Here is a 23,401-nt window from a genome sequence, read left to right as displayed (position 1 = left end):
TGAATTTCTGCCTCTGAATGAAAAGGGAACTTACCCCAGGCGAATGACACGCCTTTGTTTGACCCTTAACCAATCAGAGTGAGTCATAGTAATATATTAGTGCCCCGCTTGTTTTCACCTGTGTGTGAACGAACATGGCTTCGCCGCGGCTGAGCAACAACGAGGTTTTCGTTCCGAAGAGGAACGCAGGGTTTCCTTAGCGCGCGGCGCTAACAACTTAGCGACGTGACATGTCTCGGAGAAAGCGTAAAAACACGTTGGACGCTTCTTCTGAAGCAGGAAAATAACACCGCTTCTTAAGCAGAGCACGACGCCACCTCGGCTCGTTCACCCTCTGCCGAGCCGGTGTCGGTACCGGACTGAGCTCGGTCGCTGGAGCTGCCCCGTGACTGCCTGATGGAAAACCAGCGGGTTTCATCAGACTCGTAGTTTCTTGTTTTTGCTGGGACCCCCTGTATTTTACCGCTCCCTCCTGCAGTCTTCCCCTATTAACATTTAAAATGATTCTGTAAATCCGTGTATCAATAGAAACAATCTCTGCCTCTGCCAGCTGCAGTAAATGTAGTCTCCAAATAATAAGAGGTGCATTCATCTGTGTATCTCCTTTGATCCGCATTAGTGATATTCTCAGCATCAGAACAGGGAAGCAAAGAAACATTCCTGAGTTTGTTAGTAATTTTATTTATTAGGTGCATCTAACCTGTTCTATTTTTCTCTGAAATGAGATCAAATCAGTGCTTCTATGGGTTGTCTCCAATCTGCACTGGAAAATTTTACTTTATTTAGAGACTTGTTGCAGAAAATATTCAGAATGCGCAGTTTTTTGCTACCACAAGCGATCTCTGGTCCAGCCGCACATCAGAACCGTATTTGAGCTTAACTATCCACTACATGAGCAACTGGGAGCTACATAGTCTTTTGAACAAGTTAATGTTTGCACAATACGTTTGCAATTGACATGTTTGCACTTTAAATATGTTTACAATTTTAATTTATGTTAAGTTACTTGAAAAACGAGAAAAACAGATTTTTGTAATTGTTTCTCTCAGGGCTTTTATCATCTCTGGTGTGAGTTTAAAATATAAGTGTGTTAGTATTTATTCAATGTTTCTCTTCTTTAATACGCAATTGAAGTTATGCTATTCATGGATAAAAAATCGTGATAAAATCGAAATCGTGATAAAATATTGGAAAAATCGTGATATTCTATTTTTGCCATATCGCCCAGCCCTAATCTAGCATCTCTACTTCAGCCTTATCGCTGCCTCTCCCGACTCCAACCAGGCCCATCATCCTACATAGCTTTGCTCCTGTTTCTTTGCCTGAGTTAACCAAACTAGTTAACTCTACGAAGACCTCTGCATGCCCACTCGACATCTTACCCTCATCTTTGTTTAAAAGTGCTTTTCAGTCCATCGGTCCCAACATGCTCTCTATAATTAATGCTTCTCTGGTTTCTGGTCAGGTCCCTGCTTACTTTAAGAATGCTGTAATCACCCGCTTCTTAAGAAACCGAGTCTTGACGCCTCTCTCCTTAGCAGCTTCAGACCCATCTCTAAACTTCCGTTCATCTCCCAAGATCTTGGAAAAGGTTGTGGCTAAACAACTCACAGCTGCTCTTGATGAATGTAACATCTATGATTGCTTCCAGTCAGGTTTTCGTAGAGCTCATTCTACTGAAACAGCTCTTCTAAAGACTGATTCATGCTTTTCCGTCAGCTCCGCAAGGGACAGACACGCACAGATTGACACAAGTGTTTTGCTCTCATACTTCTCCGTCTCCTGGAGAGTGTTGCAAAGCAATTCCCCGGCAGGACAACAGAGGGCGTAGCGCTGTTCTGTGGTATCCTGTCATGTATCGGTCCAAGATAGTGTGTTTATATTATGTTTTTTTGTATATAAGAGACTTTTTAACACAGACAAATTTGTCTCTCATTCTCCTCCACCTCTTCATGCGCTCACCAACTCGAAACCCACGTTTCCTGTCATTTCCATCCACAAATAAAACGCTTGCTGCATATCTTTTCACTCCTCCAGTCACGGGAGAATTAAACATTCATGTTTTTAGAGTTTTTGCGCAAGGTATTCTTCAAGCTTGTCCGTGTCTGCTGCTTGTTATCCTCTGCTCTCTTTATGTTTTTGAGGGCACAATGGTGGCTCTGTAGACAACAGCGGCATCCTGACCAATCATAAGCTTGTGTTGTCCGTCTCGACTGATGGATGTTTAGAAAAGAGAGCTCAACTCCGTCCGTCCTTGCGGAGCTCTCCGGCAGGCCCGCAAGGACGTTGCGTGTCTCCGCACTGACGCAGACTGAGAAGCATGAATCAGGCTTTAGGGTCTCTAATGACCTTCTGACTCACAGTGATGCAGGGGACTCTTCTGTTCTGGTCCTGCTGGACCTGACTGCAGCCTTTGACACTGTTGACCATCACCTGCTACTGGAGAGGCTGAGACTGGGTAGGCCTTTCAGGAACTGCTCTGGGGTGGTTCTCCTCTTATCTTTCTGAGCGCTCCTTTTCTGTGGCCGTCTCCAAGTTATGTCCTCCACCACCTCCCTTACCCATGGTGTCCCACAAGGTTCTGTGCTGGGGCCTCTGCTCTTCCTCCTCTATCTGCTTCCTCTTCAGCACATCCTGAGCTCCTTCAAAGGAATCTCCTACCATCTTTATGCAGATGACATCCAACTGTACATCTCCTTTAAGCCCCATGAGATGTCTAAGCTGCAGCTGTTGCACACCTGCTTAGACTCTATCAAAACCTGGATGGCTGGGAGCTTTCTACAGCTGAATGAAGATAAGACTGAGATCCTCATCTGTGCCCCAGACAAGCTGGTTCCCAAAGTCAGAGACACATGGTCAGCTTGCTTCTCACACCAAACCGTCTGTCAGGAATCTTGGCGTGACCTTTGACCCAGCTCTCACCCTGGATTCTCATATCAGTTCTCTTGCTCGTTCTTCCTTCTTCCATCTCAGGAGCATTGCTAAGCTGAGTCCCATTCTCTCCTGGTCTGAACTTGAGACTGTTATCCACACCTTCATCTCCTCACGCTTAGACTACTGTAACTCTCTTTTCACGTGTCTGAGCAAAACTTCCCTCAACCGTCTGCAGGTGGTTCAGAATGCCTGTGCTCGGCTTCTGACAAAGTCCTCCAAACACACCCACATCACCCCGCTTCTCCTCCAGCTTCACTGGCTGCCAGTCAACTTCAGGGTTCATTTCAAGATCCTGGTTCTGGTCTATAGGGCCTTACATGGACAAGCACCATCTTACATTGGTGATCTTCTTAGTCCCTACACCCCCAGCAGGTCCCTGAGGTCCAGTGATCAAAACCTACTGGTTGTGCAGTGCACCAGGCAAAAGACCAAAGGTGACAGATAATTTGCTGCTGTGGTCCCCAGACTCTGGAACTCTCTCTCCCTGAGCCTGAGATCAGTGGACTCAGTGGACTCCTTTAAAAAGCAGCTGAAGACTCACTTGTTCAAGCTGGCTTTTGTATGACCTTCTTCACCACTCTCTCTTTATTCTGCTCTCCCCACCTATTTCACTTTCCTCAGGATCCACTGATTTCCCTCTTTCCTATTCACTCTCTCTCTCTTTCTTTACATTTTTTAAGCACAAATGTGTATTTTTTGCTCATTTTAAATATATTTTTAACCATTTTCTTCATTCTTTTTTATATTTTTACATTTTTTGTTTTTGTGAAGCGCCTCGTGATTTTTATCTTGAGAGGCGCTATAGAAATGACATTTCTTCTTGTTCTTGTTCTTGTTCTTCTTCTTCTTGTTCTTCTTCTTCTTCTTCTTCTTCTTCATGTGACTGGATCATACTAGATTTTAGGGCTGCGTGGTGGCGCAGTTGGTGCAACAGTTTTTGGAGAACTGACATTTGATGATGTCACACTATTTCCAAATGTTAAAAAATCCCTTCTGAACTGGAAATTACATGTCTTTGTGAACTGTCACATTTCTGTTGTGTGGCTGCCATGGTAACCTTAAGGAGCCACTGACATCTGTTTTAACATTTAAAATTGTCTTTACACACCGTAGGCCGTTTATACAATTGAATTTAAGCATTTCGTCTTAGTTTATGTTAGATTTTAGCCTTAACGGACTCAAGATTTCTTTAGTATTTTTTTATCTCTAGTAGATTTTTTTAGTAACACCAAACAAATTACACAGCTTCAGTTTAAGCTTGGAGTGGACTTGTTTTGATTTGGTTACAGCATTAGCATCCAATGGGGCCAATTAAAAGAGCAGCGCAATGAATTCTGGGATATCTAGGAGCATAAATTTCATTTTCCAGCAAGCTGAAAAACACAAAAACATGGTGATAGACACACAGGCCCTAGATAATACTCCACTTGATGTAAATCAAAGTGATAAATTTATGTTTTGCATTTTGATCCTATAACATCTGTTAGTTTTGTGACCTGTCTGTGGAACTGTTTTAATATATTCTCATAATGATTTTTAGGTCAGTCGTAGCAGATTTGAAAAGGAGATCCATAAATGCATTTTTATGTCCAGTTCAGTTGTGAAGAGGCAGTTATTGTTCACCACTCTTCCATTTGAGTCAAATTAAGATGATTAGCAAAGTTACAAAGATTAATTCACTGAATAGCAAGATAACTTCCACTATATTTCATGGTAATCTATTTTGTAATTGCTGTAATGTGCTTAGAGCAAGTATTTAAAAAGGTCCATAAAATAGGTGAAAGTGTTTTTTTACTATAGAAAAGTGGAGTTGGGGAGGTGGCTCTCCTCCAAAAGAACAGTCATTGTTAGGGAGCAGGCAGCTCTTGGCATTCAGGATCACACGCTACCGAGATTAAAGACCTGATGGAAATATTTAATTATTTATTGCAAAATGATTTCAGGTTTTGATATTTCTGAGCACAATTGCTTCTCGTAACAAAGGCAGCAATCACAAATACGCAAAAGTACAATAAAAGTGTATTTATCCTCAGCCAACACCCACCTGGCTGGTTAGAATCAAAGCTGCAACCTTCACATCTACTAACACGACCTGCAGGTGGACAGCAGACCAGCTGTCAAACACCCCTCAGCTCCCCAATGTGTAAAAGGTTTCAAATCGAACAAAGGCCAACATATCCCCTTATATACTGTGTGCCTTTTATTCTCTCTGCCAACTCTCACTCTGTTTAACACAAAGCCATTAAGCAGAATGATGAACCGTCATGTTTGATTATGAGACCTGCAGGATTTTTTCTGCTCACCAGCCAGGATGCAGCTGGTTGACTTATTTTCCTGAGATAATCCATCTGAACAAGCATCAGGCTGTAATCACCAGAAGATCATTTGTAGAAAACCATCCTATTGACCTTGTTCACATTCTTCTCTTGACTCCTGCTGTGCAGGCTCAATCTGTGGCAGAGGCTGCAGAAGTCAGAACTACTCTGGGGATGGTATAAGAAATGTTAAATGCTGCTGTGCGCAGAGCCTGTGTGATATATGTGCTTTGAAAAGCCTTAAAGAATTGTTCTTGGCTTGTTCCTGTACTTACAAAAATCAGACAGGAGTAGCAACCTTGTTTCTTCCAGTTTAAAAACAAGAGCAGTCAGATATGAAACAAAAACCTCACCGAGTAATGAGACGCTTGCAGCTTTTTAAAATCAAGCTAATAAAGCTATTTCTCTGTTTGAAGCTGTGGTTTACTTGCTCCATTTCATGTAAAAATGAAAATGTTTCATCACGTTACAATTCAGTGTCACTTCTTTTCTCTTCACAAACAACAGAGCAAATGTTTGTGGATGTTTGTGGTGAAATCAAGTGAAAGCTTTCGTTCTGACATCAGTGTGGTTACCTTCAAAAGCTTCTCTCTTTCTCTGAGTTGTTGACATCAGCCTGCTGCAGCTGTTTCATGCTGACGATGCAATCTAAATGAAGAGTGAATTTGTTAATTAGCTCATTTTAACCTCATACTGAAGGGCTAATCAGAGCTAGAGCTTAAAAAATAAATATTTTTAGGCAAGTTTTGAACAGAACTGTAGTTAAATAAAAATTCTTACTCCACATATTTATGTTGTATTTCTAGGATGTATTTTCATGAGCAAGAGTTTTGGGGTCTGCATTAGGCCTCCATAATTCTGGGAAAAAATGAAGCCAACACAGAAGTTGCAAAAATTGCAGTTCCACCCTCATCCGCTAGGGGCTGGCACCAGAAATCCACAAATCCTCATTGACTTCCATATTAAAAATGCCATTTTCACAGCTGAAATAAACATGTTTACAGCATGGTTAAGAAAAAAAAAACATTTTAGGTTTAATAGATCAGTTTACACTCGTGACAACTCTGAGGGGGGTAATATGTTTTTGTAACTATTCTGTTCAAGTGGAATTTAATGCTTAAATTTCTGAATAGCTTCAGAGCCACATGTTTTCATAGATAGCTCCAGGAAAAAGCTTCAACCTGGGCCTCGGCCTCACGTTAATTGTTGGGTTAAAGCTGAGTTAATGGAGGTCTAATTGGTCCACCACCACTGAGAACTATATCTCCCAGAATGCACCAACAAAAAGGCGACTGATTGCTGATGAAAAACACCTATGCGGGATGGTGGCTCTCAGTCCTCGGTCAAACAGGAACAGCACAGCAAGCTCTACTCATGAACTTTACTCTAAAGATGCCAATGGTTGGTAAAAATTTCTGGTTTATGTTAGTAACGTTCTTAAGTTGTACCTGGAGAGTATTCTGTTTAAGTGTCAGAGTAAGTTGAAGCACTCATAGTGATTTGATTGAAGTGAGTGATTGTTGGATAGTTAATTTGTGTGTTTAGCAAGGTAAAAGGTTAAAAGCGTACATGAACAAGCTTGAAGGCAGTTGATTTATTTTGTTACTTGATGTGGTACTTGATGAAATACTCAGTTAAGGTGTTCCCTTTACTGATTGATTCCTTGATTTAACTTAATTCATTAAGGGAGTTCTATTCTTTTGAAGCACTTCACAGTTAATTCTTTCATTTAATTTAAAATGGTTAATTTATCTGAAATGTTTAATTCATTTATTCATTCATTTATTTATTTTAAAAATATTTATTTACAAAATATTGTTGCTAACCTTTGTTTCTGTGCTTTGAAGGTTATCAACCTGATGAAATCATGCATTGATCAACTTGAAACCAACAAATCTCAGAGTTGAAAAATAAAAGTAGATGAAAAGCAAAATCAAGAGTTGTCCCTGAGTGTCTCTATTGGAGTAGAACTAGTGTGGAGCTTAACATTAATAGATGTTTGGCCATTTTGACTCTCTGAGCTTTAGTTTTGTCTGTGTGTTTGTGTTCATGTTTGGAGGTTAATCATGGAATTAGTAGGACAAAGAGGGCAAGCTGTGGTTATTGACTGCTCTAACAGATCATCCAAGCAGTTACTGCTTCTTTAATCAGTAAGTAAAAGGATTTATCTGTACTTTATTTTGCTGGTTGAATGGGGGAAATGCTGTGACATTCAACTTCTTGGTCAAACATGTTAGTGGAGCTGCATAAGAAACTTGACTAGGTGCCGGGCTTCTCTTGTCTCCTGCCCGGGAACTTTCCCGGGGCAGCCGAGACTCGCGGACCAGCTCCGATGTGAGGCTGAAGTCATGCTGGTCATTTGTGGATCTCTGAGGGAGACCACAGAAACACTTTTCAGTTGCTCAACTACATTTTCCTCGCTAATAGTTTTCTGGTTGAATGTGGGAAAATTCTATGCGTTTACCATATCACCGCTCAGTCATTTGGGACCGTCAACAACAGCGGACTCACAGATCTTTGACCGCGGTGGACCAGCGAAGCCTGATATCCTTGGTCAGCTTACATAGTTATGATTTCATTACTAAGCAAGTCACTTTACTTTGGAGTAGCTCTACCGTGTATATATGTTGATGGTCTGCACCCAGAAATTATTTCCTGTTGGACAACCACTAAAACATGGTGTTGTGTTGCAAAACGGAATTTGTAAAATTACAATTAACTTTGTCTTCTGACCAGTGTCTGTGGACGAGCACTTGGTGACTTCACAAATAAACTGGGGTCACATCTGTGACACTGGCCAATGGAGAGGTCTTTCATCAGCCATAACAAGGCTCCGCCCACATGACTAGTTTTCAATTGGAAAAACGTCTTTCAGAGCAAAAAATGGAGACGCTCAAGAAAATTTTCAGTTTTTGTTTGCAGTTTTTCAAAATTTGCTTTCAACTTTACTTTTGTTTTTTGGCTGTTTTTTTTAATTACTTTTTGGACTGATTAGTAAATTAACTCCATAATTGTACCATTAACAAAGGCAGCCTTTCACATTGAAACCCTGAAATTGACAGTTGTTAGCAGATCAGACAGACGGATGCTGGAGGCACCGGCTGGAAAATAATACCAGGAATAACAAAGTTGCCCAAGTTGTTTTGAGTTTGGCTGTAGGCCTTTTGTTCCAGAATACTGAAGAGCAATTGCATGTGTTCTCCCTCAGTATGACAGCTATGCTGTTGCTGAGCATTTTCTAAAGCTCCGGGTTAATGATGCAGTGAATATCAACAGATGGACATGATGGAGTTTATGGCTTCTTGGCATCAAGCTACCATTGTGATTTCAGAACTTCACCGTTGTAGATCTAACCTCTCCTCATCTCACAACAAAATCTGTGATAGTCTTTTGATTGTCCAACAGAAGCAGCAGTGTGAATATATGTGAGCCTGGGTGAATGACTGGTTGTGTTAAGTGCCTTGGGGGGTTGTAGAACCCTAGAAGGCACTACATCAAACACAGGCCATTTCAAAACATGCTGTAGCTAATAGTTATCTAGTTTTGAGAAGGAACACAACTCTCTTTAGGAAGAGACAGAAAAAGATGTTTCCTTTCAATCATTCAGCAAAGAGCTGCTGTAGACACGACACAGCAGAGACCTGCTGGAAGATGAAAGGACTGAAGGATACGGTGTGATCAAATGTCCCCTACACACACGCAAACACACACAGATTGTATCACTACGATCTGAAAACTGGAGAGGTGAACGAGGTCCTCCAGCCACCTTTGCACTTGTGTCTCATCTTTGACGTGTTATCTTACCTCTCCTGCCAGAGGTGACAAAGACCATCCTGCTGTGTGTTTAAGCCATTTGAACTCTTCATATTTTTACCTCGATCCTCACAAGGCTTCTCGTTGCCCGTTTCCTGCTCCCATCTCCTTCTCTCCTTAGTTTTCTGTGTTCCTGTGTGTTTTCATTTTTCATCTAAATAAGCTAATGCTAATCTAACAGGTTGAAACATACATGTTAGAAAAAAATAGATGCACCCAAAACCCTAATGCGTTTTATAATTGGGTCTGCAGGGAACCTCTTAGGTTAAAACGTGTTTAAAGATTTTGTTTCTAAACGGTTTTAATGTACAAACACATAATCACAGTTTCTGAGCATCTTTTCGTCCCGTTCATTTAATTGAGTCACACGCAAGAGTCACTGTATCTGTCACAAATAAACCTGGCTTAATGCAAAGAAGGCTCATTAATTTATTCTCTCCATTTACTGCCAGCATCTGCACTCATGCTCTCGTGTGTGTGTGTGTGTGTGTGTGTGTGTGTGTGTGTGAGTGATTCTTTTAGCAATGTTGTTTGTGCATATGCTGAATTTGCAAATTACTGTTTTAATGTGGCAGATCTTTTCATGTAGTATTCCATTTTCCATGACATAGTCATGCTAAATGCAAACATTATGCAACATTAACAGATGTCTTTCTCTTTCCCTGTTTGAGCTCTCTGAACATACAGGATTATAGCATCCAGATGGTGTTCACTGGTTAGTCAGGAGCAGCAATGCTGTTTCATTTATGTAATACGTAATCACACACTTCAGCGGGGAAAACATTTGTATTGGAATCCCAAAAACTGATTAATTTCTCCTCCTCCAGCTAAAATCTGGATTTGGAATAAACTTGTTTCATTGCTGTGAAAAAAGTTTAAATGTTTCAAATACGCAAACCAATGCCCATATCAGTTGTCAAATGAATATTTAATTTGTTAAAAAGAATATGCTCTGCAAACCAACCTGGGCCAGTGAAAACTGCTTCCAACACACTTTGGTCACATGTGGTCACATGTTTGTGATAAATGAGTCTCCCACATCACCGTAGAGGAATTCTGTCCCAATCTTCTTTGTAAAATTGGTATAATTCAGCTACTTTGGAGGAATTTTTAGTAAGAACGGCCTGTTTAAGGTCAAAGGTCAGATGTTCTCCTTCAGCATTTTTTGCTAGATAGCCAAATTCATGGTTCCATTACAGCGTGGTCCAGATTCTGAAACAGTAAAACGGCTCCAAACCATCACTCTTCCTCTACCCTGTCTGACTGTTGGGATGTTTGTTAGTTTGACTACAGATGAAACAGGATGCTCATCTTCCAGAAAGTTCCATTTTTGTCTCCTTGAGCCAAAGAATAGTTTGTTTTCTAATCATGTTCTGTTGTTTAAGTAAACGAAGGAGAGAAAAAACGTTTCCCTAGCAATTTTTTTATTGTCCCGTTTAATTGGATTAATTGGTTAATCGAGTCAAGACCCCATCCGATTCATCGATGGTCCAAATAATCGTTTGTTGCAGCCCTACTGGTAGATGCCATGGCTCAGTCCTTTAAGCTGTTGTGTCTCCATAGAAATTCAGTCCTTTCAGGACTTTGCTAAGATATCAGCAGATCACAGCAGCTTCAGCAGAGAGTGATCAGCAGCCAAAGGTGTCTACAGACATCAATAAAATTTACATGTTTTTTCTGTCAAATTGTGGTGTAATCTAATCGAGTTGGAAGACTGAGAGCTGCTGTGTGATCCAAGATGGTGTTCAGTAACCAGAATGAGCATCATTTTTATGGTATAATGTGAGACAACAAACCCCCGTTGATTATGTCGTTTTGGAGGGATTTCTGCTGCATTTTTTGATGTTGCTTTTTTTTTTCCTTCTTTGACAACTCTTTATGTTTCCGTTCCTGCTGAAGGTTTAGTTGGAAACAACTGGACCTTTCCTGTTATCCTTGAAGACATTTCACCTTTCATCCAAAAAGCTTCTTCTGTTCTGAAACTCAGGCTGGGAGTAGGAGGCTATAGGGTGTGGTGGTCTGAAACAAAGCTGAGTCTCTGGTGAGGCCATTGGTATTACTCATGAGGCCGTGAGGTTACATGAGCCCTATGAAAACGACATATTGTATCACCCGCTTTAAACTAAATGTTCTGGATTTCTAACAATGATAAAGCTCCTAGTTGGAGCAAACAATGCCAAGCATCATGACAAAGTTGCAGTAGACTCTTTTCTTAACTAGAACTGCTGGGTGAACCAGTGTTTCCTGTCCTGATGAATCTCTGATCCCTCCGTTAGCAGGGTGGATTTTTACCAAGCATGTCTTCCTCAGAAATAATCATTTAAAACAAATTACTTCATTTAGCAGATTTTTTGGTGAGCCGATAGTCTCATCACAGATTCAGCATTAAATTAAGAAAAGACTTTTGCATTTCACTGATGAGCTCTACTCTCTCAGTAGTACCACCACTTACTCCACTATCCCATCCCATCCCATAATTGGCAACCGGATTAAGGTGCACCTTACATTTTAGCAGATCACAGCCTTGAATTATAATTAAAATAATTAGGCGTCCTATCTCCCTCCCTGCTCTACTAAATTCTTACACTAAATGCATAATAATAAAGCTGTAGAGGTGAGATGAAACCCTGACTTCATTTTTTTATTCTGATTTCAATGAAAATAAATCTTATTTATGAATAATTAGTATTTTCTATATTAACATTTTTGCATGCATCACAGACCCTTAAATACAAATGCTTCTTGATAAAATTGCAGGATGATCATGTGACGTAGCTTTTTGTTGGCAGCTCTGAAAAGCTGTTTTTAGGATTAAAACCAAAATGAGATGACAAATATGTTAGTAAATATAATTTTTTGCATTTTCATCAATCTCTTTCTAATTCCAAAATATACACAATGAACAGTAAGGATTGTTTCCTCTGAAAAGATGAAGCAGGTAAAAAAATATGCACAAGAAAGGGTGAAAACATGACATTTACTGTCACCTGATGTGAGATTCAATCAGAACCTCAGTATCAGAAGATAAAATAAGTTCAACTGTTCTTAAATGAAACAAATATTTATTTAGATTCAAATGACAAACATTTAAAGGTTTTCCTGTTTTTCTTCTGATGGAGATAAAAGCTGAGAAGAAACTCCTCCTGAGATTGAGAAGAGTTGGTTTGCTAAAAGAAAACAAAACTCCATTCATCTATAAATTAGTCAACATTATTTTGGTAAAGATGGCGTCAGTGCGTTCTCTGCATGAGGCCCTTTAAAGGATGGATTTAACAAAAGAAAACAAGTCCATTCCCCATTAACTGAACATTAGAATGAAGCAAAAATCATGAAGAGAATAGGTAGCCAAACCAGTTTTCCTCTAACCGTTCTGCTGCTTCAGGTCTAAGGGCTCTGCCGCTGAAACGATCCATTGGAACCTGTCCCTCTAGCCTTTGTGCATGGAGTTATCATGTTTTCATGCACGGGTGCTCTAGTTTCCTCCTACAGACTCAAATTTAGGTTGACTGGTGACTCTAATTTGTCCCTAGATGTGGGAGCATGGTGTGTAAGTGGCTGTTTGTCTCACCTTGTTCATTTATGTGTCCATTTGATGGACTAGAGACGTGTCCAGGGTGTCCCCCGCCTGGAGATAGACACCGATTTCCTTCAACCCTTCTCTGGTATAAGTGGTTCAGAAGACGAGTGAATATTTAATCTGCAGGGTAGGATTAAGGTGCATAAATGCTGATCATTATACAAGTCCCATCAGATGACTGAGTAAACTTGTGTGTTTGTGAGACTAAATGACATTAAGTAGATTCTCAGCCTAATTTTACTTATGCTAGATTTTGGGGGGGGGAACTGGAGCATGCTGTCATTGTAATAACAATCATTGATCTGTAGTTGTAAATATTTTATTTAATTTTATATCCTTATTGTACTCATTTTCCTCGTTTTCCTCGACCTTCATCCCGCCAGTTTTGGGACTTCTCTTTGTTGGTGGAAGGAAAATCCAGTTTGATTTAGTTTATCCTTCAGCAGTGTCCGTGTTCTCATTTGACATTTTCCTGTTGTAATTTTATTACTTCCACAAGGTAAATGGCTAATAATCAGTTCATTGTAGGTTGAATTAGCTATATTTATTTATATAGCTAATTCAACCTGCAATGTTAATGATATTTATATTTATATACATCATTAATCTTGTTGGTGGATGAGTTTGGGTTTAATACCATGTTCTGTCTTTGGGCTGCATGATTCAACCTTACAAGGACTAATACAGGTGAGATTAAAGTTTAAAACCAAGTTTGAATGGCCTCCTATACACTATGTTTATCATAAGCTACATATTCAGAATCTTTCCCATTTCCAGCCCTGAAAATATTCCAACAAGAAAGTTTATACTTAATGTTTATAGGACAGTTTAAAATAGCCTTTTTTGGCCAATTAAATGAGAAAAGTTAAAAATTTGAGTGTTGGAGGGATGAAGATGGATTGGAATACTTTATCTTTGATCACTGCATAAATTTTTTGTTTATGGCCTAATTAAAAAAGTCATGACTCACCTCCCTGCCTGCTATTGTTCAAAAAGAAGTGCTAAGCCTCTTTTATTTCAATACTGCCAAAGTCGCTCTCATAAATTTGGAATTAAGCTCCTAGAACTTAAATCAGATTCAGTTGAGTCACATTAGGACATTTTCTTCCAATTCCTGTAAGCCTGGGCGATAAAATTGATTAAATGAATTAATTAGAATTTTTTGTTGCAGGTGATTTAAAAATAAAAAGGTCAATCGAATTTTTATGTAATTTTTATGCAATAGTGCCTAGAAATAGTTTGTTCCTAAGAAAGGAATTAATCATCCGTTGTTTGGAAGTGGTTTGGGTTTGAGGCGACGGACGTGGAGTGTGGCACTTTTATTCCGAGAGGGTGTTCGTTTATTCATTATTCATCTCAGAAATGAGGGTTACATTCGTCTTGCTTGTGATTAAATAAAAAACAAAATTGGCTTTAAGGTGCCTTCCATTTGTACTTATTGATATTCTTAATAATCGAGGGGGAGAGAGAATCTGGAAAAAAATCGTAAATCGAGTTTTAAAAAAATTGAATCAGAGATTTTATTTTTAGGCCGTATCACCTAGTCCTAAATTCTTGTGATGTTTAGGTAGTCTTCCCACCCTGTTTTTTCTCATTTTATTTAAACGTTTCAGTAAGTTCATTAACCTGATATATTTTAAGGGCAAGTCTACATGTATAGAACCAACTGGACATTGTGGTGGTGGACAAACAACAGAGGACAGCCGTTGTGGTTGATGTAGCAATACCAAGTGATGCAACATCAGGAAAAGGAACACAAGAAACTACAGAAGTACCAGGGCCTCTAAGAAGAACAAGAGAAAGTCTGGAGAGTGAAGACATCGGTGGTGCCCGTGGTCATCAGGGCACTCGGAGCAGTAACCCCCAAACTGGAGGAGTGGCTAAAGAAGATCCCAGGATTACATCAGACATCTCAGGCCAGAACAGAGCAGTTCTAGGAACAGCTGAGATACTGCAGAACCCTCAAGCTTCCAGGCCTCTTGTAGAGGACCCGAGCATGGAAGGATGAGACCACCCGCCGAGGATGAGATGGGAATTTCTTTTTTATCTATATAATTTTAGATTGTCTTGAATAGCAAAAAATCAAAGAACAGAGGGTTAGAAGTCATGGTTTTTCCCATCTTCCACTCTTTTGGACAGCAGATGTATATTTTATTGAGCTGCAGCAGCCTTTGTTGAAGTCTCAGTGACTTTCTCAGAAGTGACTTTCTCCCACACGACACATAAGATGTGTTGCATTTTCCCGCGACCTCATCGATCCGACCCTTTTCACTGTCATTTAAGCAAACTGCTGCAGGAGCACGAAGCCATCGACCCACAGAGATGAGAAAAGATGTCTGTCACCAAGGACATTGTCTCACTCTTTTTTTTCCTCATTCTCACACCTTTAAGGGGAGTGAGACATGTTTTAAGATGCAGTGTTTCTTTTTTTAAACTGTATTATTCACACAGGAATAATAAAACTCACTCTAAATTCAGTTTTCCCTGCTGTCAAAGTCGAGATTTGAGTTGAAACTCAACAGACTGAAGCTGAAGTCGCAGGATTTCTTTGGTGAAAGTTAACAAAAAATAAATTAAAACTGCATCTTCATGAGGAGAAAGCACATTCAGCTGTTGAAGAAAATCAGGAGACGTGACTTTCTTTTAATGTGCATGAAGTTCTTGTGTTCGTTGCAGCCTCATTTGCACATTTCACCATGAGAAACACTTCCTCCTGCTGCGATGCTCTAGTTCTGTGTTCTGAAGAGTTAGTTTTAAATCTAGTTTGGAGCCTTGTAAAGTTGAATTCATAAATTATTTCTGCTTACATTTAATCAACATGAAAACGCTTCTAGTGACAGAATCACAAACATTTCTAATGTGACTGAAGTGTTTTTGTGTCGTGTTGTTGTTTACAGTTCCTGACTTTAATAGTTGCTTCACCAACTCATTGCTGCTTCCTGCATGCAGCTTTTCTCAGCACAACAACCAAAAAAGAAAAATGGAGACCTACATGAAGCTGAAAAGCTAAAAATTCCCAGAAAGGGATCAAAACGAAGGATCAGCCATCAGAAACAAAACTGTTCTGTCTAAGGATTTCAGTTTTAGAAGTTTGAGTGACTAGATTGATTTTATGGTCATTTAAAGTAGCTGTAAATTAAGATTGATATTAGTGTTAAATCATGGATGATGCAGTTTAAGCCTGAACGTCCTGATTGTGGTGTTTAAATGCATTGAAAATGTATGTATATGTATAAATTAAAATAAAATGTTTGATATAAAACGGTAATGGAGCACTCTTATGTTGACATGGAGGGGGCGGTGCTTAAACCCTAAACTTCTGCCATCTTTTGGCCTTACCTCCTGTTCCCCTGTTTAGTTATCATTCATGTTTGACCAGCGCTTCCCTCAGTATATTATATTGTGTTGTTTTATCCTTCTATATGGTTTTATGAATTAGCCTTTAGACTGATATTCATGTATTTTGTATGGTTTAAAATAATTTAAATGGTATTTTATGTGAAAATTTCTGTTCTCGTATTCTTTATTTGTTGCCTTTTTCTTATCATACTAAAAACACTTCCTATAATTCTTTAAAACCAGTGTCTCACTGGGCTGTGATTGTTAGACTGCAAGAATGTTTTCAAAAAGTCACAATGTTAGCAAGGATTATCAGTTTGTTGTTGACACAACAGGGTGTGATGTCACAACAGATGATGACAAACAAGCAAAACATTTGGTTATTAGTTATTCCTGTGACTCAAATATCAAGAACCTTGGAGACGGTTTTATGACTAATTTGCAAGAAGAAAACCTGTATGACACTTTGTTCAACTGTGCAAAATGTGGACAATTATGCCAAATCCCCCAAAACAAGCAAAATGCTAAAGTGTTATTTGAACTAATGCAGTGTGGTTCCAGCTGATTATCTGTAGTTTTCTTAGCCAGTTAGACACAAGTTCAAATTGAGCGAGGTCATTTAAACACAGCTGTCAGTTTTAAGATTAGCGTGCACGTATTGGAGCTTGTCACAGACTTTCTTTGTTGCAGCAGTTCAGGGGATTAAACCTCAAACTAAATTCTGAGCATACCTTTGGGGTGACCATAAAAAGCCCTGACACAGAGTTAAATCTGACCTTCAATCGGGACAAACTGTAACTCTGTGTACCGCTTTAACAAGAGTGCAGTCTGCAAACAAGCTGCCCGAGAGGATCAGTTCTGGCTATGAAAGTCTCATAAATTGTGTAGTACTCAGAGTCCCGACAGGCTAAATGTGTCCTTGAAAATATTCTATGTGGAACTAAAAACTGACGGAATATTCCAGAAAGTGTCAAAATGTTCCAAACAGTAGTTGTTGACACATTATGGTGTCTGTGTTTGTTGGTGGCAGTGATGGCAAAACGCAGCCATTGTTTAGGACTGCGATACACACACACACACACACACACACACACACACACACACACACACACACACACACAATGGTGTCCGCCTTTCGCCTCTGACCATTTGTCTGACAAATTACACTGAGTTTGGACTCTGGTTCACTGGTTCATGAGGATTTTGGCAGGCTGTGTGTGTGTGTGTGTGTGTGTGTGTGTGTGTGTGTGTGTGTGTGCGTGCGTGCGTGCGTGCGTGCGTGCGTGCGTGCGTGCCTAAAGGACCAAAACTGGCATATTCACTAATCTTCTGTAGACCGGTGGTCTTATCAGGACCCAAACCCAGTCCTAATACAGTGGAGCTGTTTTAGGCTTAGGGGGTGAGGTTTAGAGGTAAGATGTGAATAGAGTTTTTCTTCCAGTTAGGTTTAGGAATACACTGGTTATGGTTAGGTTGAGTAGATTGAGTAGATGTAACTCAGTGAAATCCCCCTGAATCAGTGCTTTGACCAAAACAGTTTGGATTAGGGATTCACTGGCAATGCACGGGCCGCCGCATGTCACTCAAGAACTCCCCTCCAGTTGTTGGGTCGTATTGATGAAGAATAACAGAGTAGAGTAGAGAAAGAAGAAAGAACATAATAAAGAAAAACAAGAAAAAGAATAGAAGAAAAGAAGCAAAAAGAAAAGAGGGGAGAGAATTGGTAGAGACCAGATAACAGAGGTGGCGCCGTGGTATCACGGAAAACCACAACTGGGCCGGACTAGGCCTAACCTGGCTCCCCCAATTCCTCCTCCTAAGTGTAGGGTAAGGGTTTGAGTTAGGCATGAATGCAGTTGCTAAAATGAATGGAAGCCAATACAAAGTTCTAATATGGATAGAAAAACAAATGTGTGTGTGTGTGTGTGTGTGTGTGTGTGTGTGTGTACCAGCAGACCCTAAAACGTTCTGACTGGTGCATTTCATCTGCAGAAGTGTCTTCTGATGACTCTTGGGACATGATGGGAGATTTTAGCTCTTCTAAGAGTTGCGTCTGCTTCCTACGCTTGCTTCTTAAGCTGATGAAGCCGAACTGGCTGAATAATTTAGACTCGCAGAGAAATTTTTTTTTTCAGCTTTATATTGCTGTTTGTTTCTGATCTTGGCATGCCATTGCTCATTTATAAACATAAAGCACTGAGGGAGACTGGGTGTGATAGCTCCAGAAATAAGCACAGACTAAGCTTTTTATGGGTAAATGTGTAATTTTAGCTCTCACGAATACTCTTAGCTTGACTTGACAGGAGCAGGCTAGGCTCTAACCTTTTAGCTGAAGCTGCTTTTATCAGCATGTGCATTTTTAGCAACAGTGGAAACGCAGTGCTGCAAAATAATGTCAACATGTTAAATGTGTTAATATTTAGTCAATTTAGGTCGGAAGAAGAGTCTTAGGAAGGGTGCCTTTTTTGTTTAGCTTTTTATTCGCTGCCACTCCAAAAGGCAGAGAAAAGTCCGAATTCTTCCAACTTCTAGACAATTAAAAGAAGCAAACCTATGTTCCTTTTAGCTCAAAGCTTCATGCGAAAAGTGTTTTTGGAGCTGCTGCATTGGTTGGATGATCACCAGATCCATTAAATTGTCAACAAAATATAAATTAAAGCTAAGTTTACCCCTTGTGGGTCGGGCTCTTTGTTGTAGGTGTGGCTTGGTTGGACGTTCTCAGATTTAAACACACTGCTTTAATTTCCTGAGGCATGTGAGAATCCCAGTTTTCCCACATAACACCTCATGCACAGCGTTTTCATTCATACTGGTGCTGAATAGAATAAAACCTGCAATTCTATAGAAAAATTGTCCAATAATTTTGATGAAATATGGGCGTTTCTTCATTTTTCTTAACGTGTCTGCTCGCATGGCAACTTCATGTTCCTCCCTCTGTGGTGCTGCTCAGGGAGTGTCGAGCTACAGATGCTCAGGTTGAGATGCAGCTAAGCAGATAGGATTTCAACAATCATTGTTAGGGATGCACCGATACCGATACCAGTATCGGTATCTGTGCCGATACTGAAACTGATTCCAGTATCGGTATCGATAAAAGTTAATCGATACTAGGAACCGATACCAGTGCAGTTGCTTGAAAATGGCTTCACTGTAACTTGTCATTTCTGTTCACCTAATATTTTAGTTTGTGATGATTTTTATTCATATATTTTACTTTTTATCTACCTCAGTCTTTTCCTGTTGAAAGCAGAGAAGAAAATCAAATCTGTATTCCAAATCATTGCATTTTTTTTTGTGTTAGAAGTATCGGTATCTGTAATCGGTATCGGCGAGTACTCAGTTCCAAGTATTGGTATCGTATCGGTTTGGGAAAAGGGGTATCGTTGCATCCCTAATCATTGTTAGGAGCTACGGTGGCCTACTAGCAGAAAGAAGTGTTTTTAATTTGTTTCTGGACTTTGAGATTTATTTTTAAAATGTATTTTAGAAGATAAAATATAAACAACGTTCCCTGTGTAGAGCTTCTACTGAAATATTTTTATGTAAAGTAGAAAAATAAAAAACTGGTGACTTTAGACTTCCGAGTGAGTGTCATTAAATAATAGATGTATTTTTGCATTGTAGTTTTAACTAGATGCTAAGAGTTGGCCTGTTTCCTGTAAGTTGATGTTTGGAGTAAGAATGTGTTTCTGCAAACATCAGAGCTTATGAATAAACCAAACTGTGGCTAAATGTGTCTTCATGTTAGACTAGAAACTGTTTAAAAGTTTTATAGTTTCCAGAAAGCAGTGATTTGCACTTTAAACCCCTTTATAGCATGAAACAATTAAATAATAATAATCTATATTTGTATTATGTGTTATATAATAACATAACCGTAATGATGAAATATTTTGTTCTGCTTGTCTAACCAAAATGACCCAAATGATGACTCAGTTTTCAACATGGCAACTCGCATCTTTATTTCTCACATCGGGTCGGGAACCTGAGAGACGGCGTCTCCTGACTTCTCATGTGGAAATCCAAAAACCCGTTTCCGTCCCCTCGCTCTGCCTGCGAGCTGGGGATTACGGCACTGTCAGATTATGGCTCTCTGGTTGGCTGCGTGTATTTTTGGGATGGATTTAAAGGTCGATCTCATGCACAACTGTTTTCTTGTGTTAGTTTTAACCCCAGCGATCAGCCCATATCTAATTTATGACCGCAGGGGCATCACTGAGCTAATACAGAGTCATCAAGGCGTAGACCAGAAGGTTTTCTGCTGCATATACAGTCCTCAGCTGTTAAGCAGCGATAGAAAGCACCGCAGCTCATTTACATGGAATTTATGCTCACTTGCAGGGCGGTGGTATAAGTCTTTCTCTGTGGTAGGATGATTCCCTTCATTTGCAGCTGATCTCCCTGCTGATCTGCGCTGGAAGAGCATTAATGTTAATTGCACAAATCAATTATCAATCACTTAATATCATAATTTTATTTAGTTTGCAGCCCATTGAAACATCAAATAGGTTGTCAGTGTTGTTTTGAAGGGTGATGCAGATCATTTTTAGCTCCTAGTGTAAGAGCTCACTGGGCTGGAGGCAAACTGGGAGCAGCCCTTAGGAGGGAGTCGCCAAAAATGCTTTTTCGGTGTGTGAGTTGCAAGGCTTTGCTTGTGTGGCTCTGGAATTTTGATCAAGTTGACAAAATTTCATTTAAAGATTTTTTTCTCAAAATATTCAAAATAGTGTTTCATCTGGAACTTTTCACAGATTAAAAGAAAAAGCAGCATTTAAAAATATTTGAAGTAAACATTGAAGTGTTTATTTATTTATTGCATCTAACATAGCAATAACCACAATAAATAAAACGTAAAGCATTTAATACATGTTTTAAACATATCATTAATTGAAATATGTAATAAACAACCTAAATTATTCATTAAATATATATGTTTATGTTTATTTATTTGGCAGACACTTTTATCCAAAGCGACTTACAATTTTATAACCTATAGGGCATGTTGTGATCTGTGGGGGAAACCGGAGTGCCTGGAGGAAACCCACGCATGCATGGGGAGAACACGCAACTCCACGCAGAAAGGCTGCAGCCGAGTTTCGAACCTGCAACCTTCGTGCTGCGAGGCAACAGTGCTAACAACTGCGCCACCATGCAGCCTATTATATCAAATAGCATGTTATAAAATATGACAGACCTCTTAAAATGAGCAAGCAATTGCCAGTTATTCTTCAAGTTTAAGTTAAGTTCAAGTTATACATCATTAGACATCTTTTGTGCGTTCATTCTGTGTGTGTTTTTCTAGCAGCAAAAGTTGCTGTGTTGGAAAAAGAATCAAGTAATGCAATAAATCATTAAATGTCTCATGCATAAAAATTAATGTCATGACATATTTGATGAATTATTATATAACATGTTAAATTATACAGTTAAACATTTATTAAAGGCTTTATTTATTTATTCTAGCACTTTTGGCCTTCCATATATTGTATTTCACCTGCTGTCCGTAAAAGTGAAACATTAGGAGTTCTGTAAATGCAAGTTTAGAGGAACTTCAGTCTGTGGTTTTGAATGTTCTGCTGTCACATTTTCACACGTTTCTCATTTCTGTGATGATCTGCGCTCTTGTTCGTTATTCATCAGCGTTGATCCACTGCAGCAGTTCCTGTGTGTTTATCCAACTCCTCCTGCCATCATTAATATAATCATGTGAACTTCTTTTTCCTCCATGTTGCAGGTTATCTATGCGCTGAACACAAAAAACGACGAACACGAGGCCGCCATCGCCACGCTGAAGGAGGCGCATGAGGAGGAGGTGCAGCAGATCCTTTCTGAGACCAGAGAGAAGATCCTGCAGGTAAATCTGCCTGCTTCACTTCAGGCAGAAGGAACATTTTCATTTTTTAAAAATGTTTTCTGTGGTTATCTTAAATGAGCTTTGGCGCAGAAAAGGTGGCAGAATGTTTCGATGCTGTTTTCTTTACTTGGTCGAGTTTTTTTTTAATTATCTCTGAAAGCATGGCATGTTCCTGAGCTCATGCTCAGATTTATGTAAGAAATGTATTATTTGATACCTCCTGATGATTTTGACAAATCATCCGTCACTGATTGAAAACCTTTTTCTAAATAAAGATATTAGAAATTTCCAGAACCCGCGAACAATATTAAGTATGATCATTGAGATGTTTTTTTTTATCAGCATCACCTGAAAGCCTCCGTCTCTCAGGGACAAGGTTCAATGTTGTTGAGACTTTTTCTAAGAAGTAAAACAGTTTCACCCATTTTCTGAATTTTTGTATAAAATCAACACAATCCCTTAGTAACATTATCAAACTATATATGATTTAAATTTTTTGAAAAGCTCTGTAATTTTTTCACGTTGGTCCTGTTGACCACTTACACAAACCAGGTCACCTAATTGTGAATTTGCTTCTACCTATAGTAGGATCAAGACATGAAACTGAAATATTCTGGAAAGATTTAGAGCATCTGCATGCTGCTGATGCAAGAACATTTTCATAAAATTAGTTGACATTGATCACGATCACTAGACCCAGGAATGACAAAGTAACTAGTCCTAGTGGTTGGTTCCATGTTTGCCTGTAAACAGCATATTCTGGCTTAATTTTTCCACTATATAAGAAGGCAGGGAGCTGCTCCGTACGTATTTAAGCTCCACTCAGTAAAAAGATGGATTCTAAAAGTAACATTAGTTTTTTGTTTTTGTTTATTTAATTAATTTATTTATTTATTTTGCAGCTAGCAAGACTTTTTCTTTAAATGGATGTTATGCAACTTTTTAATATTTTGAAATAATTCCTTGAGCCAGTATGTGCTAAAATGACCCTTTACAAGGTGGCAGTGGTGGCGCCGGGGTGCGCTATAGCTACCTCTGGATTAGTCATTGCACGCCCTTAGCACCCCCAAGTAAATATTAATTATTTTTTTTTACAATTTAATTTTAATTTAAGGTGTGGATGTGATAAAATTTAACATACAAAACAAAAATAATCAGTAAATTATCATATAGATAGTAAAAACTTAAACCAAAACAGGAAATTGTTGTTAACCTTTGACCTCATTTTCCACCTGCGAACGAGTGAAAGGTAGAGCTAGTGGTAAAATGGGTCGGTTTTTGTTGCCCAAATTTCCACAGGTTCAGTCAGAAACAAATGAATGTTTGGAAGTGATCTCAGACCCACAAAAACCTACGGATCTGGATGAAGAGAGTCAACCTCAACCGCCGCAGCAGTCGAGGGTTTTGCCACTAGAAATGCTAACACTAACGTTAGCTAACCTTGCAACACTATAGATGGTTTTCTGTGTGGCTTTATGTGTTTATGATTTCATGGAAAAGTCAGCAATTGTTCATATGTTTATGATGTATATTGATGATTGTTTCAGGTGTTGTTGAGGTTCTGTGCAC

At 39.3% G+C, this 23,401-nt stretch overlaps 1 protein-coding gene across 5 annotated transcripts in view; it reads left to right on the top strand.

Annotated features, from left to right (window-relative positions):
• fam184ab (family with sequence similarity 184 member Ab) overlaps positions 1–23,401 on the top strand; it is a 173,715-nt gene that overhangs the window by 79,644 nt on the left and 70,670 nt on the right. For 4 of the 5 annotated variants that reach the window (XM_070543886.1, XM_015947564.3, XM_015947562.3 and 1 more), the window contains exon 2: positions 21,713–21,832. In XM_070543886.1, the coding sequence (XP_070399987.1) occupies positions 21,713–21,832 (120 nt within the window). Of the gene's footprint in view, positions 1–5,864; positions 6,651–21,712; positions 21,833–23,401 lie in introns of those variants that run through there. The other variant, XM_054748092.2, reaches the window with a different exon arrangement.

This window comes from Nothobranchius furzeri, chromosome 2, assembly GCF_043380555.1.
Source record: "Nothobranchius furzeri strain GRZ-AD chromosome 2, NfurGRZ-RIMD1, whole genome shotgun sequence".
In the NCBI taxonomy this organism is placed as follows: Eukaryota; Metazoa; Chordata; class Actinopteri; order Cyprinodontiformes; family Nothobranchiidae; genus Nothobranchius; species Nothobranchius furzeri.
This window is presented reverse-complemented; position numbering and strand designations above follow the sequence as displayed.